This window comes from Platichthys flesus, chromosome 4 (genome assembly GCF_949316205.1).
Source record: "Platichthys flesus chromosome 4, fPlaFle2.1, whole genome shotgun sequence".
NCBI lineage: Eukaryota > Metazoa > Chordata > Actinopteri > Pleuronectiformes > Pleuronectidae > Platichthys > Platichthys flesus.
Genome location: NC_084948.1, coordinates 22,855,474 through 22,869,666, shown reverse-complemented (window position 1 = coordinate 22,869,666; position 14,193 = coordinate 22,855,474). Strand labels below are relative to the sequence as shown.

Below are 14,193 nucleotides of genomic sequence, written 5' to 3'. Positions count from 1 at the left end.
AACCACCATGAATTTCACGGTGCACGTTGATGACGCAAATGACAACGACCCGGAGTTCTGGCAGAGTTCGTACAGTCTGACAGTGACAGAAGATATCCCCAGAGGAACCAGCTTGTTTCAGGTTCAGGCTCACGATCAAGACATCGGGCCAAACAGACGAGTGCGGTACGGGCTGACGCAGGCGAGTCCGTTTGTGGTGGACGCGGTCCGAGGTGTTGTCACAGTCATGGACAAACTGGACAGAGAGCGGGACTCAAACTACAACTTAATCATAACAGTTGTAGATCAGGGTAACACACCCAGGTCTGCCACTGCTGCTCTCAGTGTCACAGTGTTGGACATCAATGACTTTGCGCCCCGGTTTTCTCCAGAAACCCTGGTCCTACACGTCGTGGAGAATGAGGACGACCCCGCTCAGCTCACACATCAGGTGCTCGTGGGTCTCATCTAAGAGTTAAGTGAATATCGTGAATGATTTTGTGTTTATAACTTAACTTTTGTGTGTGTTTTTTGGAGCAGCTTTCGGCTTTGGATGAAGATTTAGGGCTCAACAGTCAGCTCACCTATTTCTTACAGAATGGAAACACTGATGGTTTGTTCTCCATCACTCTCGATGGCACTTTTCAAATTCTACACAGCCTGGACCGAGAGAGAGAATCACTATATGTCATCACCATCATTGCTGTTGATTCAGGTAATTTAAGTTAAACTAGAGATTTAGGCTAATTTTCTAAAGCGATTATTATTTTCTCTCTGAATAGTAATTTCATTAATAAATATAACCTTGTCATTTGAAGGACTCCCGCCGCTAACAGGAACTCTCACAGTACACGTCATAGTGGAAGACGTCAACGACAACCACCCAGAGTTCAGTGAGGAAGTGTACAACACCATAGTGTATGAGGACAGTCCCCCCGGCACAGTGTTTGCTATGATGATGGCATCTGACATTGATGAGGGGGTCAATGGGGAAATAAGGTAAAACAAAATACTATCAAATATCCTGTTGTCTACTGGGTATATATTTTGGTCATGCCATGTTTCTTTTGTACAGTAGCACCTATGTTGCTGTATTATTTGCATTTATATATTAAAGAGAGTATACTGTATTTTCCTTCAGGTATTTCATGGATAACCCTGATGCACCTTTTGCCGTTGAGGAAACATCTGGAGAGCTGCTTACAACCGATGTCCTGGACCGAGAGACAGTCGCCATTTACAGGTTGACAGTGATGGGCAGTGATAAACATCCCACTCAGCCTCTGTCCAGCTCGGTGCTCGTCACTGTGCTCATTGGAGACATCAACGACCACTGGCCCAGGTTTGTGAACAGCCCCTATGTGGCTCACGTGCCAACTGAAATGGCTCCAGGTGAGCGATAAGACATCCACTTATCTTTAAATTTCTTGTTTTCCCTAATAAGACTGAGGGTTGATGTGTGTTTTCTTTCTTGCAGGCTCGGTTGTTTGTGCAGTGAAAGCAACGGACGACGACACCGACATGAACGCAGAACTGCATTATTCATTATATGGACCGAGTGCAGATCTGTTTTCCATTGATCCCCACAGCGGCACCTTGTTCAATTCAGGAGCTCTCCGGAGGACAGAAGACGTTATTGTCAACATACACGTGGAAGACGCGGGAGAAAATCCTAAATTTGACACCGCAACCGTGAGTATCCGGTTTCACAACACCTCTGAGTTCCCGGAGATGAATGTGGATGTTCTGAGCTCTTCCCTCTCTGAAGACGAGCCAGTGGGAACCGTAGTGGCTGTGCTCTCTGCTGGGAGCGGCAGAGCGGAGCCTGTCTCTTTCTATCTGGCGTCTGGAAACTTTGAAGACGTGTTTCATGTGGAGCAATTAACTGGAGCGCTGACGGTGGAGAATCCTCTGGATTATGAGAACAAAAAGGAGTTTACGTTGTTGGTGGAAGCCAGAGACTCCGGCTCGCCTCCTTTCTCATCATTTGCAGAGATTCACGTAAACATCAGCGACGTCAATGACAACTTCCCGCAGTTCACTCAAGCAGAGTACAGGTGTGAGATCTTCGAGAACTCCCCGCCGTCCTGGGTTTGTGACGTTCTGGCCATCGACGCCGACTCTGGTGGTGACGGCACTGTGCGGTACAACATAACCGAGGGAAACACTGAGGGCTTTTTCACAATAGAGCCTGAAAGTGGCTTATTGAGCACCACTGTAAGTTTGGACAGAGAAACAATCCCTGAATTTAACTTGACAGTTGAAGCTTCCGAGCTGGAAAACCATTTCCCCAAAGACAGAGCAACGGTCGTCATCGTTGTTTTGGACAGAAATGACAACGCACCTCGTTTCTCGCGGGTTTTCCTCACGCAGGTACCCGAGGACGCCCCTCTTGGACACACAATCCTACAAATCACCTCCACTGATGATGACTGGGGCCCCAATGCAGTTATTAATTACTCCATAACGGATCAAAGTGAAGATCTGCCGTTCAGTATCGAGTTTTCCACCGGCTGCATCACGGTAGAGAGACCTCTTGACAGGGAGACGCAGGATAATTATGTCTTGAAAGTAAATGCAAATGATTCCGCGTGGAGCATAAGCACGGATGTCACTATAGTCATAACAGATGCTAACGATAATAGACCAGTATTTTCGGATCCTTTTTACTTCGCTGTCCTCCAGGAAACCAAAGAGAAAGAGGTGTTTGTTACACAAGTTCTTGCCACAGACGAGGATATCGGGGAGAATAGGGACATTTTATATGTAATTGAACCTCCAAACGAGGAATTCTGGATTAACGCTACCTCCGGTGAAATCTATACCAAGCAGCCATTGGCGTTACAGATGTCTGCTTTTGAAATCTACCAATTTACAGTGATGGCTGTTGATTGCGGCAGTGATCCACTGCACAGTAACGCCACTGTCACTGTAAGATTGGAGCCTTATAACCACCACCCGCCAATGTTCCTGCCGCATCAGCCTCTGGTAGCGATTCCGTACCACGTGGCTGTCGGAACTGAGGTAGCTCAGTTCACAGCACTGGATGTGGACGTCAGTAATACCAGTGCTTACATTATTTATGCTCTGATTGGAGGTAATGCTTCGGATTTCTTCTGGATCCAAGCGGACAGTGGGAAAGTGAAGTTGAAGAGAAGTTTGACAGAGAGCGTCCATTTGTTTCTCACTTTAATAGTTGTGGCAGAAGACCAGGGCACCCCGTCTTTATCGTCACAGACTGAAATCACTTTTGAAATCACAGGGAGGAATCGATATTCTCCGAGTTTTCCAGAGGCAGACGTCACTTTCTCCGTCCCCGAGGACTTGCCTGTTGGATCGGTAATTGGAAGGGTACAAGCAGAAGATAGGGATGATGGTGTCAATGCTGCCATCCTGTACTGCATTTACCCAGAAAGTCTACTGTTACCATTCTCTGTGGGAGAAGCCTCAGGGCTGCTAACACTCATCAGAGAGCTTGACTTTGAACAGGAAGTTATTCATCATTTTCAAATCAAAGCCATGGATGGAGGCTGGGTCACAAGAACAGGATGGCTGAATGTTACAGTTGTGGTTGTGGACGTGAACGACAATCCCCCAGTCTTTTCCTCCTCTGAGTATCTCACTTCAGTGCCTGAAAACTCGGAAATTGGTACAAATGCCATAGATACGAAGGCCACTGATGCTGATTCAGGTCCAAATGCACTCATATCTTACTCTCTTATTGCTGGTCACGTTGATAAATTTGCCATTGACTCAAGAAATGGCACAATCACCACTCTGGACGTGTTTGATTACGAGCGACAGCAGATCTTTGACGTGACGATCAAAGCCTCCAATGTGGCTGGTCTCAATTTATTTTCTTTGGCTCATGTTGTCATTCACATAGTGGACGTCAATGAGTTCACACCTACGTTTACAAAAAAAGAGTTTAACTTTTCCGTATTTAAAAATGTGCCAACGGGAACTGTGATGGGAAAAGTAATGGCCACAGATGACGACCAAGGCTCTGCAGGTCAGGTGTTTTACTTAACGTATGGCCGAAATAAAAACCTGGGCTTTAAAATTCACAAACTCTCGGGAGATATTTACACAGCAGGCAGTTTGAGGAACAAAGGCAACAGTGAAATAGTTTTAAAAGTTTTGGCGAAGAACGCTGGTGTCATTACAGGCATGGACGTAGACGAAACCTCGGTCCACATCAGAGTGATCGACACGAACGATGCACCCGTGTTCACCGCAGAGCGCTATCTGGCGAACGTGACGGAGGACAGCCCGGTCGGGACGTCTGTGATGACTGTGAGTGCTCTGGATCAGGACTCCATCTTGGACTGGAGCCATTTCTTCTTCAGCATCGAAAGCGGAAACACAAACCTCTCTTTCGTCATTGATCCACTCAGCGGGGTGGTTTCAGTGAATTCTCCGCTTGACAGAGAACTGTGGGCGGTTTATAACCTGACCGTCACAGCCACTGATAATGGCTCCCCACCAGCCACTGGGACCAGTAACGTCATTGTGACCATTGTAGACGTTAACGACAACTCTCCCAAACTCAGAATAACTGAGGCTCAGGTGAAGGAGAATCAGCCTGGAGGCACCATCGTAGCCAGATTAAATGCGTCTGATTCCGATTTGCCACCGAACCAGGGACCTTTTACTTACTGGCTGGTTAACCCTTCTACTGATGATGCCTTTTCACTGACACCTGATGGAGTTTTATTTACCTCTGGGCCCACTGATCGGGAACACACCCCTGCCTATCATCTTCTTCTTGCTGTTAGAGATGCAGGGATCCCTGCGCTGTCGACCACGACCATGTTCCATGTCAGGATTCTTGACGAAAACGATAACCCATCGCTGCCCAGGAACATCTACATCGAGGTCAAATATTTTGGAAGCTCTTTCCAAGGAGGCATGATCGGTAACGTCCACCCCGAGGATCAGGATGAGTCCGACACATTTATCTGTGGTATAAAAAGCGGGACACTGAACATGTTCATGATACCTAACAGCACGTGTGAGCTGTGGTCGTCCCCCTTTCAAGGTGAGGCCACGTTCAACATCACAATCGAAGCCACGGACCAGCTTCACTTCCCGGTCAACAACAGCATCTATGTGACATACAAAGGTTTCACAAATGCTTCCATAGACAGTTGCGTTTTATTCTACGTGTCATCATCCTCGATGGAAGAGTTCCTGTCCAACAAGTACCTGAGGTTTGTGAAAGCTCTGGACAGTCTGTTTAACCTGCAGGCCTCGAAGACCCATGTATTTGGAATCAAACCCATTGGTGGGGAAATCCTTCTGTTGGCTGCGGTCAAAAACTACAACGGTGAATATCTCAGCAGGGAGGTGGCGAGCGGCGTCTCTGCCGGACACAGGAAGTTACTGGAGTCTCAGAGCAATGTGACGATATCTCACATCACCAGCGATCCCTGTCTCACCGGCCCCTGTCCAAACGGAGCCACGTGCAACAAAAACATCTACATCAGCCAGGACGTCGCGGCCCTGGAGAGCCCGGGCGTCATCTTCGTGTCGCCGCAGACAGAGATCTTTAACTGCACCTGTCCAGCCGGCTTCACCGGGACGCTGTGTGAAGATGACATAGACGAATGTGAGGTGAGGTTCTGTCAGAATGACGGCACGTGTGTGAACACGGCGGGAAGCTTCAACTGCCACTGTCGGACCGGCTTTTCCGGCTCTGTCTGCTCCACTGATGTCGATGAATGCCTGAAGCTGAAGTGCCAGAACGGAGGAACCTGTTTGCCCAATGAAGAAGGATATTACTGCCACTGTGCGCCCAGATTTGAAGGTAGACGCTGTATATATATATATATTTATCATTCCACAGGCCAGGATCTCTTTAATGTCTAAACTTTATTTGCTTTTTTCCAGGGGAAGCGTGTGAGCAGTTCATAGACCACTGTGGATCAACCCCCTGCATTCAGGGCAACTGCATCAATTCACAGACCGGATTCACTTGTCAATGTCCCTTTGGTAAGAAGAATGCATAAAAAGAAGTTTCACATTTTGGGAAAATTATGTCTTTGCTCTCTTGCAGACATTTAGATGAGAAGATGCCACTCGTATGTGTAAGGCTAAAGAAAGCTGTTAGTTAGTTGAGTTTAGCATGACAACTGTAAATGGGGCTTGGAACTGTCCAGAGATAATAGAATATGACTCATTTTAAAGCACATTGCTCAACAAATTGTGTGCATTTGTTTAATCTGACAATTTGCAAATAGTTGGCTCGAGCCTAAACCTCTTGCCAAGACCCGACAGTTGCCTTAAATTCAATCAAGCTGCACCAAATCACAAGCTCCCACAAACCACAGGGTAGGTTTCATCTGTACAGATCCATGAGGAATTTGAGGGGGAGGAAATGGTGAGAATGGAAAAAAGAAATTAAAGAAAGTGACCCTGACTCATACAACATCCTTCCACCAAGTTTCCCGTTAATCTGTCTTGAAGTTTTTTGGCAAGATCTTGCTAACAAACATACAAATCAACCAACAAACAAACAGACGGGGATGAAAACACAACCTCCTTGGCGGAGACGTGAGTCTGTGCTAGATTATTTCTTGGAACCGGTTTAAAGCCCAGAGCCAAATTATTCTCTGGCACAAAACCCCCTTGTAAAACAGCAAACTATGATTTAATATATCAAATGACTGAATATGAGAGTGGTTTGAAACTTCTTACGCAAGAAAGTAAATCATTTATTCCATAAAATAATAATCTTCATCTCTATTTTAGGAGTTAATGGAGTCCACTGTGAGGAGCACAGCTACGGCTTCGAGGATCTGTCCTTTATGGAGTTTTCCTCATTAGACCGCAGGACTAATTTGATCTCTCTAGAGTTTGCGACAGTGCAGAGCGACTCCCTGCTGCTCTACAACCCCGGAGGCTCCTCCAGCCGGGAGTTCTTTGCACTGGAGATAGTAGACGGGACCCTTCATCTCTCCTATGACCTGGGCTCAGGGCCCGTGAGACTGCACACACACAAGCAAGTGGCAGATGGACATTTTCACAGTGTCGCAGCCAGGAGGGTCGGAAATGTGAGTTTAAAAACACCTCAAAACAAAATCAATGAGAAAGTGATCGAGGAGCGAGGCTGTAGACTGACGTGACCATGTGATTGTTTTTGAACAGATGGGCTCTTTACACGTGGACAACTGCACAGATGCTGACAACAATGGGTTTTGTTTTTCCCAGAGCGATGGCATTAGCTCAGAGAGGTAGCAGTGAAACGACTTCTCCATAATTCACATGGTTTTGTTGTTGCCCTTGTGTTTTATATGTATTTAACAACCTCTATGTGTCTTTACATGAAACCAGGACATTAGACGTCGGTGGCAGCAATGTGACATTTGGAGGACTGAGGACTGTTGAGTTTATTCTGCAACATCCTGCTCAGATAAAAACCCACGACTTTGTGGGATGTATTCGAAACATTCACGTTAACGGTTTCCTGCTCAGAGCTGCAATGGCCCTCGCAACATATAACATTCTGGATAAGTAAGTTAAAACACGTACATTCTTAAGTACCTCATTATTTAGAAATCTTTGTACAGAAAATGCAGTACATTTCTTATTTGTGTATTTCTTGTATCTTGTATTTATTGAAGATGTCCTCGAGCAGCGGTGTCCACATGTCACAGTGACCCATGTAAAAATGGGGGGGTGTGCCAAGATCTCTGGTCGGACTATCTCTGTGAGTGCAAGAGCCCGTTTATTGGACGCAAATGTGACAAAGGTAAAAACAAAAAATTACAATACACAACAGAAGTTCTAATCACTTTAAATCCATTCATTATGTACAGCACATATCCTTTGTGGGTAGTCGATATTTCTGCATGACTCTGGCTGTGGTTTGAGTTTGAAACCGATCAGACACCTCCCTGATCATTTTGCATGTTGGATGAGAATCTAAACAAATAAACTACAAGCATATAACTGAATTTTGTTTTGTTTTGAAGTAAACGATTCCCCCCCCCCCCCCCCCCCCCCCTTAATGAACAGAATCATCAGAGGAAGTCGTATTGAGATTCACGGGGAATGACTACATGGAATATGTCATCAAGGAGAAATTCAAGAGAGACTTCCTGTTAAAACAGCTGCTGGATGACAAGAAAGAGCGAAACGACACAAACCAGACAGGGATGAACATCAAGTTTAAGACCAGGAACAATGGAGTGTTGATGTCTGTTTTGGGACAGACAGGATACATCGTGCTGAAGGTTGGTTTGAAACACATTAAGATATATACTCGTCTCATTCTTGGGACATGTGACTGTTTGTTTATTTCTCTTTCATTCAGATTAAAGACAGGAGGCTCGTGTACCAATCTGAAGATGCAGTGTCAGGACACCAGTCAGATTTCACCGTGGACTCCCCGGTGGCCGACGGGGTCTGGCATGTCGTGTCCTTGTTCGGCAAAGGACAGATCCCGTTTCTCGCCCTGGATGGAAAACCAGTCTGGAACGTCACCGACCAGAGTGTTGATCTCAGTCCTGTTCGGGTGGAGAAGATCGTTCTCGGTGCTGATCTGTCGCTTCGCTCACAGCTCCAGCAGTCAGGTGACATTTACTGAAGCGTGAGAAGGGTCACCTCATCATAATAGTCATGACAGCAAAAGTAGAAATGATAGCAATAATTCTTGAATATCTTTTCTTTCTTGTGGTCAGGGTTCACTGGGTGTGTGCAGTATCTAAATGTGAGCGGTCACACTCTGCCTGTCAGCGGACGCAGTGCGATGGTGGACATCTGGCCGAGCTGGACCCTCATGCAGTCCAGCTGCATGTCTCCCGGTGTCTGCCTCCCCTCGCCTTGCTCTGAGGAGGACACCGCCAGGAAGGGCTGTCTCTATGGACAGTGTGAGAACCGGTGGAGGTGTGGACCGGCCGGGGAGAACAGCTCCTGCATCTGTTTCCATAACGTCTCCGACCACGCCTGTGACATCTGCGCTCCAGACAGCCAGGATCTGTGCTCGGGGGCGGGGGGCAGTCGGCCTCTGTGGCTCATAGCTATGATTCTTCCCATAATCTCCATCCTGGTTGTTCTAGGAATGATTGCTGCTCTACGCAGAGTGAGAGGGCACCAGGGTCCGAGTGAGAGCTTGGAGCAGAAGACAGAGCCAGGGAGAGAAAATGCAGCTTTTTGTTTCGATGACAACCGTCCACTCACTAATGCTGCATCTACAGGAAGAGCGAGGCGGAACAGCCCAGTGAGGCCTGATCAGCAGAGTGTGGAGTTGTACTGTGATGCCTGTCCTTCAAGCGTGCAGCCAGAGCCAAACAGTGAGCCGGAGTATTATGAAATCGGCTGCATCTCTAGTGCCTGTCACTCAGACTCTGCCTCGCTCAGACTCAGCCAGCACAAGCATCTGCACGGCACACAGCGTGTGAGCGCTGATCCTCAACGGTGCGGCGCTTTGAAGATGCTGTCAGACGGATTTAAGAGAGAGCCCTCTGGTGAAGAGAGGGAAAAAAGTCCAAAGAAACCTCAAAACGTGGTCACCATAAACAAACTGTTACTCACTACCACTGATGCAGAGCAGTCAGAACATTCACCTCCTTGTTACTCGAAGAGGTTCCAACAACCCGAGCTCCCAGAACCCGTGCAGTGCCTCACTTTTGAGGAAATCAGTAAATTAAATGCTCCTGCCGAGCAGACGCTGTCAAATCAGGTTTTCCCGAGTCGCACCTCGATGATAGATGTCTCATCCGACACTGACACAGACAGCACGTCCACTTTCTCAGAGTCGGAGTTTGGACACGTTCCTGTCAGCGGCAACAGGAAATATAGACATGAGCAATCAAACCTCTCAACACATGGCTGCAGACAACTTTTCCCTGTGAGAAAGCTCTTTAAACTCTCTGCTGCAGGTCAGCTTGAAGATGAGAACACTACCACCAGGATGTTTGAGCACTGGGGAAAGATTTTAAACATGCATCTGCCTTATAGCAGCTATGTGCCTGTATTTGAGGATGTAGCACGTTTACCCTTGGAACCCAGTCATAGTTATGATATGCAAAGTGACGTAGAGGAAATCATTTGATTGGTCAATTTACATGTTTTACTTTTGTTTATTAAAACTTAATGACACCGAAACCTGAAGTTTGGACTGTAACTAGTCTCTGGAAAATCAGCGAAATATTTGATCTTTCAGCCTTTACATGTTTAATTGGTAAATTTGTGCTGGTTTCCAAGACAAGTCCAATTAAAATGTATCTTTATAGCGACAGGAGAATGTATTTGTATTTGTTGATGATGTTAAAATATAAACACGAATGAACGGCTGATATTCACACTGTGTCAAATTATTACTGTGCGGCTTCCGTCCGGGAACTATGTTTAATCTAAAATGCTTCACAATTGGGATAAAGGAGCATAAACTGTCAATTAAATAGTAAATTCACTCTGTTAGGGGGGATTCGGAAGTATTGTACTGTAGTGTAACTACTTTGACCAGGTGAGGTCATCATTGAACTTCGGGATCAGGTTCCCCTCGTTTCTGGCTGTATATTAAAGTCATTACTATGTTAACAAAAATGTTTTCAAAGAATCACGAGTAACATTTGAAATTATTCACAAAACCCATCATAACCATCAAAATGTACCCAACACGTCTCTATCTTTTAATTTGAAATTCAAAGTAAGTGGGAAAGCGGCTCATAAACTGATGGTTTGGTTCCTCCAAGTGGACAAATTCAAGATTACACTCAGAGGTGCTTTTTTTAAATCCAGAGATGATACACAGATAGTTTATCACACATAGCACATATTCAGATGAGGAGTTCAATGTCTCCCAAGAAGAGTTGAAGAAGTTTCTAATAAAAAGTATACAAAAACAAAACCCAGTTTTTTTAAATCATGGGAAAATACATTACATCTAACCTCAGTCTAACATATAAACATGTGGAGTAATTTTTCAAAATTAAACAGTTGTCAATATGATACTCAGGAAATATTTAAAATCTAAAATTGCAAAAGCACAAGGATATAATGAATGTACATAATAATGCGTAGACAGTTATTCTCTATGTTTGACAAGTTTATTTAGCAACAATCACAATTTTACGATTCAAAAACTATATACAGATGCAACATGGATTTACAGTTGATTGGATCTTCAACTGACTCCTTATACAACCATTATATAACCATTATATAACAAGAGGATTCTGCCGAGCACTTCACGTTACAACCACAACATGCACATTTACTTGAGAGCGCCTTTACGGTCGGTTCTGTGTGCGATTCTACTTCTTCCTTTTCTAAACCTCTGCGTCAAAGCCATTTTGATGTCCTTCGTCTTGAGACAGTAAATCGCTGGATTAACCACAGCGGGTATGAGGCTGTACATCATCGTGATAACAACACGAGCTTGAGCGCTAAACGTGAATCCTAAGTTGTGAGAGAGATAGACGAAGCATCTCGGCACAAAGTACAGACACGTGGTGAAGATCTGAGGAGCACAGGTGGACATGACCTTGTGGCTCCGCTCGGCCTGAGACATTCTCAGAGCGGCGACGATGATTGAAAAGTACGAGAAAATGATGAACGCTAAAGGAACCAGGAGAGTGACCAAGGCATTTGCGATGGAAACCTCAAGAACATAGGCAACACCTTCGCCACATCCCAGCCGAGTTATCGATACGTGGTCACAGTAGCACTGCATGATGACGTTCAGGTTGCAGTACGGCAGAGTTAGGGCGTGGAGCACGACCCCCACCATACGTAAGAATGTTAAAACCCAGCACAGGACACAGGAAATACAAATGGTTGTGTTTGTCACCACAGCAGGATATCGGAAAGGAAACCATATGGCAACAAAACGATCCAGAGCCATGATCAGCAGAAGGAGGGAATGAACGGCCCCCAAAGAATGAACAAAGTACATTTGTGTAAAGCAGGTTCCAAAGGACGATATCATGTCATTCCACCAATACCTGCCGATGATTTTTGGCAGCGTCACAAATGCAAATGCGATGTCAGTCATTGCAACGTGAAAGAAGATCAAGTACGTTGGCTTGTGAAGAGTCCGCTCGTACACGATAACTGCTGAGATGAAAGTGTTGCCGACCACAATGGCGAGGAAGAGGAGGAGGAGAAGAACAGACACCAGTCCGTAATACGCAGGCGGAAGTCCAGGGAATCCCACGATAATGAACTCTTTTATGTTCGTGGTGTTTGTGAATTTCATTTTCACCCGCACACAAAAAGTAGCTTTTACACAGGAATGTAAATTAAATAACACAAACAATCCTGGAAATGAGAAAAGGGTGAATTAGTAAGCAGCACGTCTCTATCAATACTGAAGTAGGGATATCAAAGAAGGGATACAACCTCTAGTATGTCTACAAATAATACACAACCTAACACAATCTATCCCTGCATGTCACATATCATATGTATCTTTAACTGGCTGAGCTCTGGCTCCAGTCCGACCCGAGGCTCTGTTTAAATAGATAGAAGTGCTCCCAGTAGAGGTCTGATGAAGTGTGTGTGGTGGAGACGAAGAGTCAGAGGAGAAAACTCCCTCAAGTTAAAAAAACCCACTGAACGATCTGAGTTGAAAGAGAAAAAGTTACCTTATATATTTCTCGAAATGAATGTCTATCCTAGTTTGTTTAACGATTTAAAAGAAACAATCGTACGAAGCCTCCTTTTGAGAATTAACTGCATGAACTGTGTCATCCGGTGTTCTGATTCTATTCAAACACTCAACTCCTGACCTTGTAACACTACTATATATATATTTTTTGAATCTTTGCTCCTGACGAGTCTTCGAGTGTAAAAGGATTCTCTTGAATAACTGGCAGCAAAATACAGAACCTTACCAGAGAGGTTCAGAATGACTCGATGACAAAAGACCTGGCAACTAGTAGAATATGTTGTGGGTTTTTGGAAAAATACACTTAGTTTCTTAGCCAATAGTTGAATGCGAAGATAGATCACTCACCACACACTTGAAACAACATTTTCAGCTCTCGAAGCAAAAAACTTTTCAGCCATGAATCTTCATGTATGTGTTTACAGATTTGTCTACACATTTAACTATAAATACACTTTCAAATTCGATTCTGAATATGGATTTGAAGAGTTTATTTTGACACATTTACAAATCTGTTTACACACACACGTTCTAAATACAGATTTGCAAATCCATGTAGGCCTACACATTTACATATCTCATTACACATTTTGAAGTATTGATTTTAAAATGTTGTCCTTCCCTCGTCTGAGCTTGCTTTGCTTGCGTACGCACAGTGAGTGATTATTGACAATCTGCTAGTCAAGAATATCATTGTTTGACATTTCCAGGTGAAAATAAATCTTGGTTAGCTGAGTGTTCTCCATCTTTTGCACAAATCTGGTGGCTGTGTGCATCTGAGTGGATAAAACACACACATCTTCTTAAAATAGATATCTTTTGGGACTTCAGGGGCTCTGTACTACAGTCTGTTAGCTTAGCGTAGCATTAAGAGTGGTAGCAGGAAGAAGGAACTAGCTTGGCCTTGTCTAAAGGTAAGTAACAGCTACAGCAACTCTAAAGCCCCATGAGTTTCACAGTATCTAATTTATTGTACAAAAACTAAGGTGAAAACATGTCAAGTTGTTGCTGTTATCTGTCTATTGACACTAAGTCAAGTCCCAAAAAAGTTTGTTTCACTTTTGACTCCGAATCAACAAGTTACAGTTTTTTGCTTTGTTAATAAGCTGTTTTCTAAGTTAAGGCCTACAGTTCTACATTATCCATTAGCATTAGCTTCAGCGCAAGAAAATGTGTAAAGCCAGTGGCAGTGGTAGCCTACACGGGGGTAATGCTAGGCTAGTTACTGTAACTAAACAATGCAGTGCTTACCTACTTCAATAACCCTAAGCTAACTATCCATCAGTTAACTCTGTTGGGGACTTAAAGTGAGGTGGTTCTGCTTCCTGTGAGATTCAAGAGAAAAGACTACGGCAAACTATCCACTAATCAAATTTACATTAATGTCTCTTAATGGGGTTTGATCCCCCGAGGCAACATTAGGACGAAACACAGAGACCCAGGTGAGAAACAAGTTATTTTCATTTAAATGATCATTGTTAATAATTAGGTAATTGACACTGTGTCTGTGAAGTCGTCTGTGAGGCTGCATTTTGTTTAAAGAAGAGCAAAACGCGGAGTCAAATCTATAAACAGCACTTTGACAATCAACATGGGCA

General features: G+C 44.6%; 2 protein-coding genes across 3 annotated transcripts; one reads left to right on the top strand and one right to left on the bottom strand.

The window, feature by feature from the left end:
- The first annotated feature begins 6,768 nt into the window (after window positions 1-6,768).
- On the top strand, window positions 6,769-10,475 carry LOC133952084 (protocadherin Fat 4-like). 2 transcript variants are annotated; one of them, XM_062386363.1, is made up of 6 exons: window positions 6,769-7,034; window positions 7,129-7,214; window positions 7,315-7,494; window positions 7,605-7,732; window positions 7,999-8,555; window positions 8,664-10,475. In XM_062386363.1, exons 1-6 carry the CDS (start codon window positions 6,789-6,791, stop codon window positions 8,688-8,690), a joined length of 1,224 nt encoding a protein of 407 aa, XP_062242347.1. In that variant the 5' UTR covers window positions 6,769-6,788; the 3' UTR covers window positions 8,691-10,475. The 2 variants fall into 2 exon arrangements, with proteins under 2 accessions (XP_062242347.1, XP_062242346.1); XM_062386362.1 differs by having other exon boundaries at window positions 6,899-7,034.
- Window positions 10,476-11,200: 725 nt separating this feature from the next.
- LOC133952065 (olfactory receptor 52B2-like) lies at window positions 11,201-12,184 on the bottom strand. The gene has a single exon (XM_062386338.1). It carries the CDS (start codon window positions 12,182-12,184, stop codon window positions 11,201-11,203), a length of 984 nt encoding a protein of 327 aa, XP_062242322.1.
- Window positions 12,185-14,193: the final 2,009 nt, after the last annotated feature.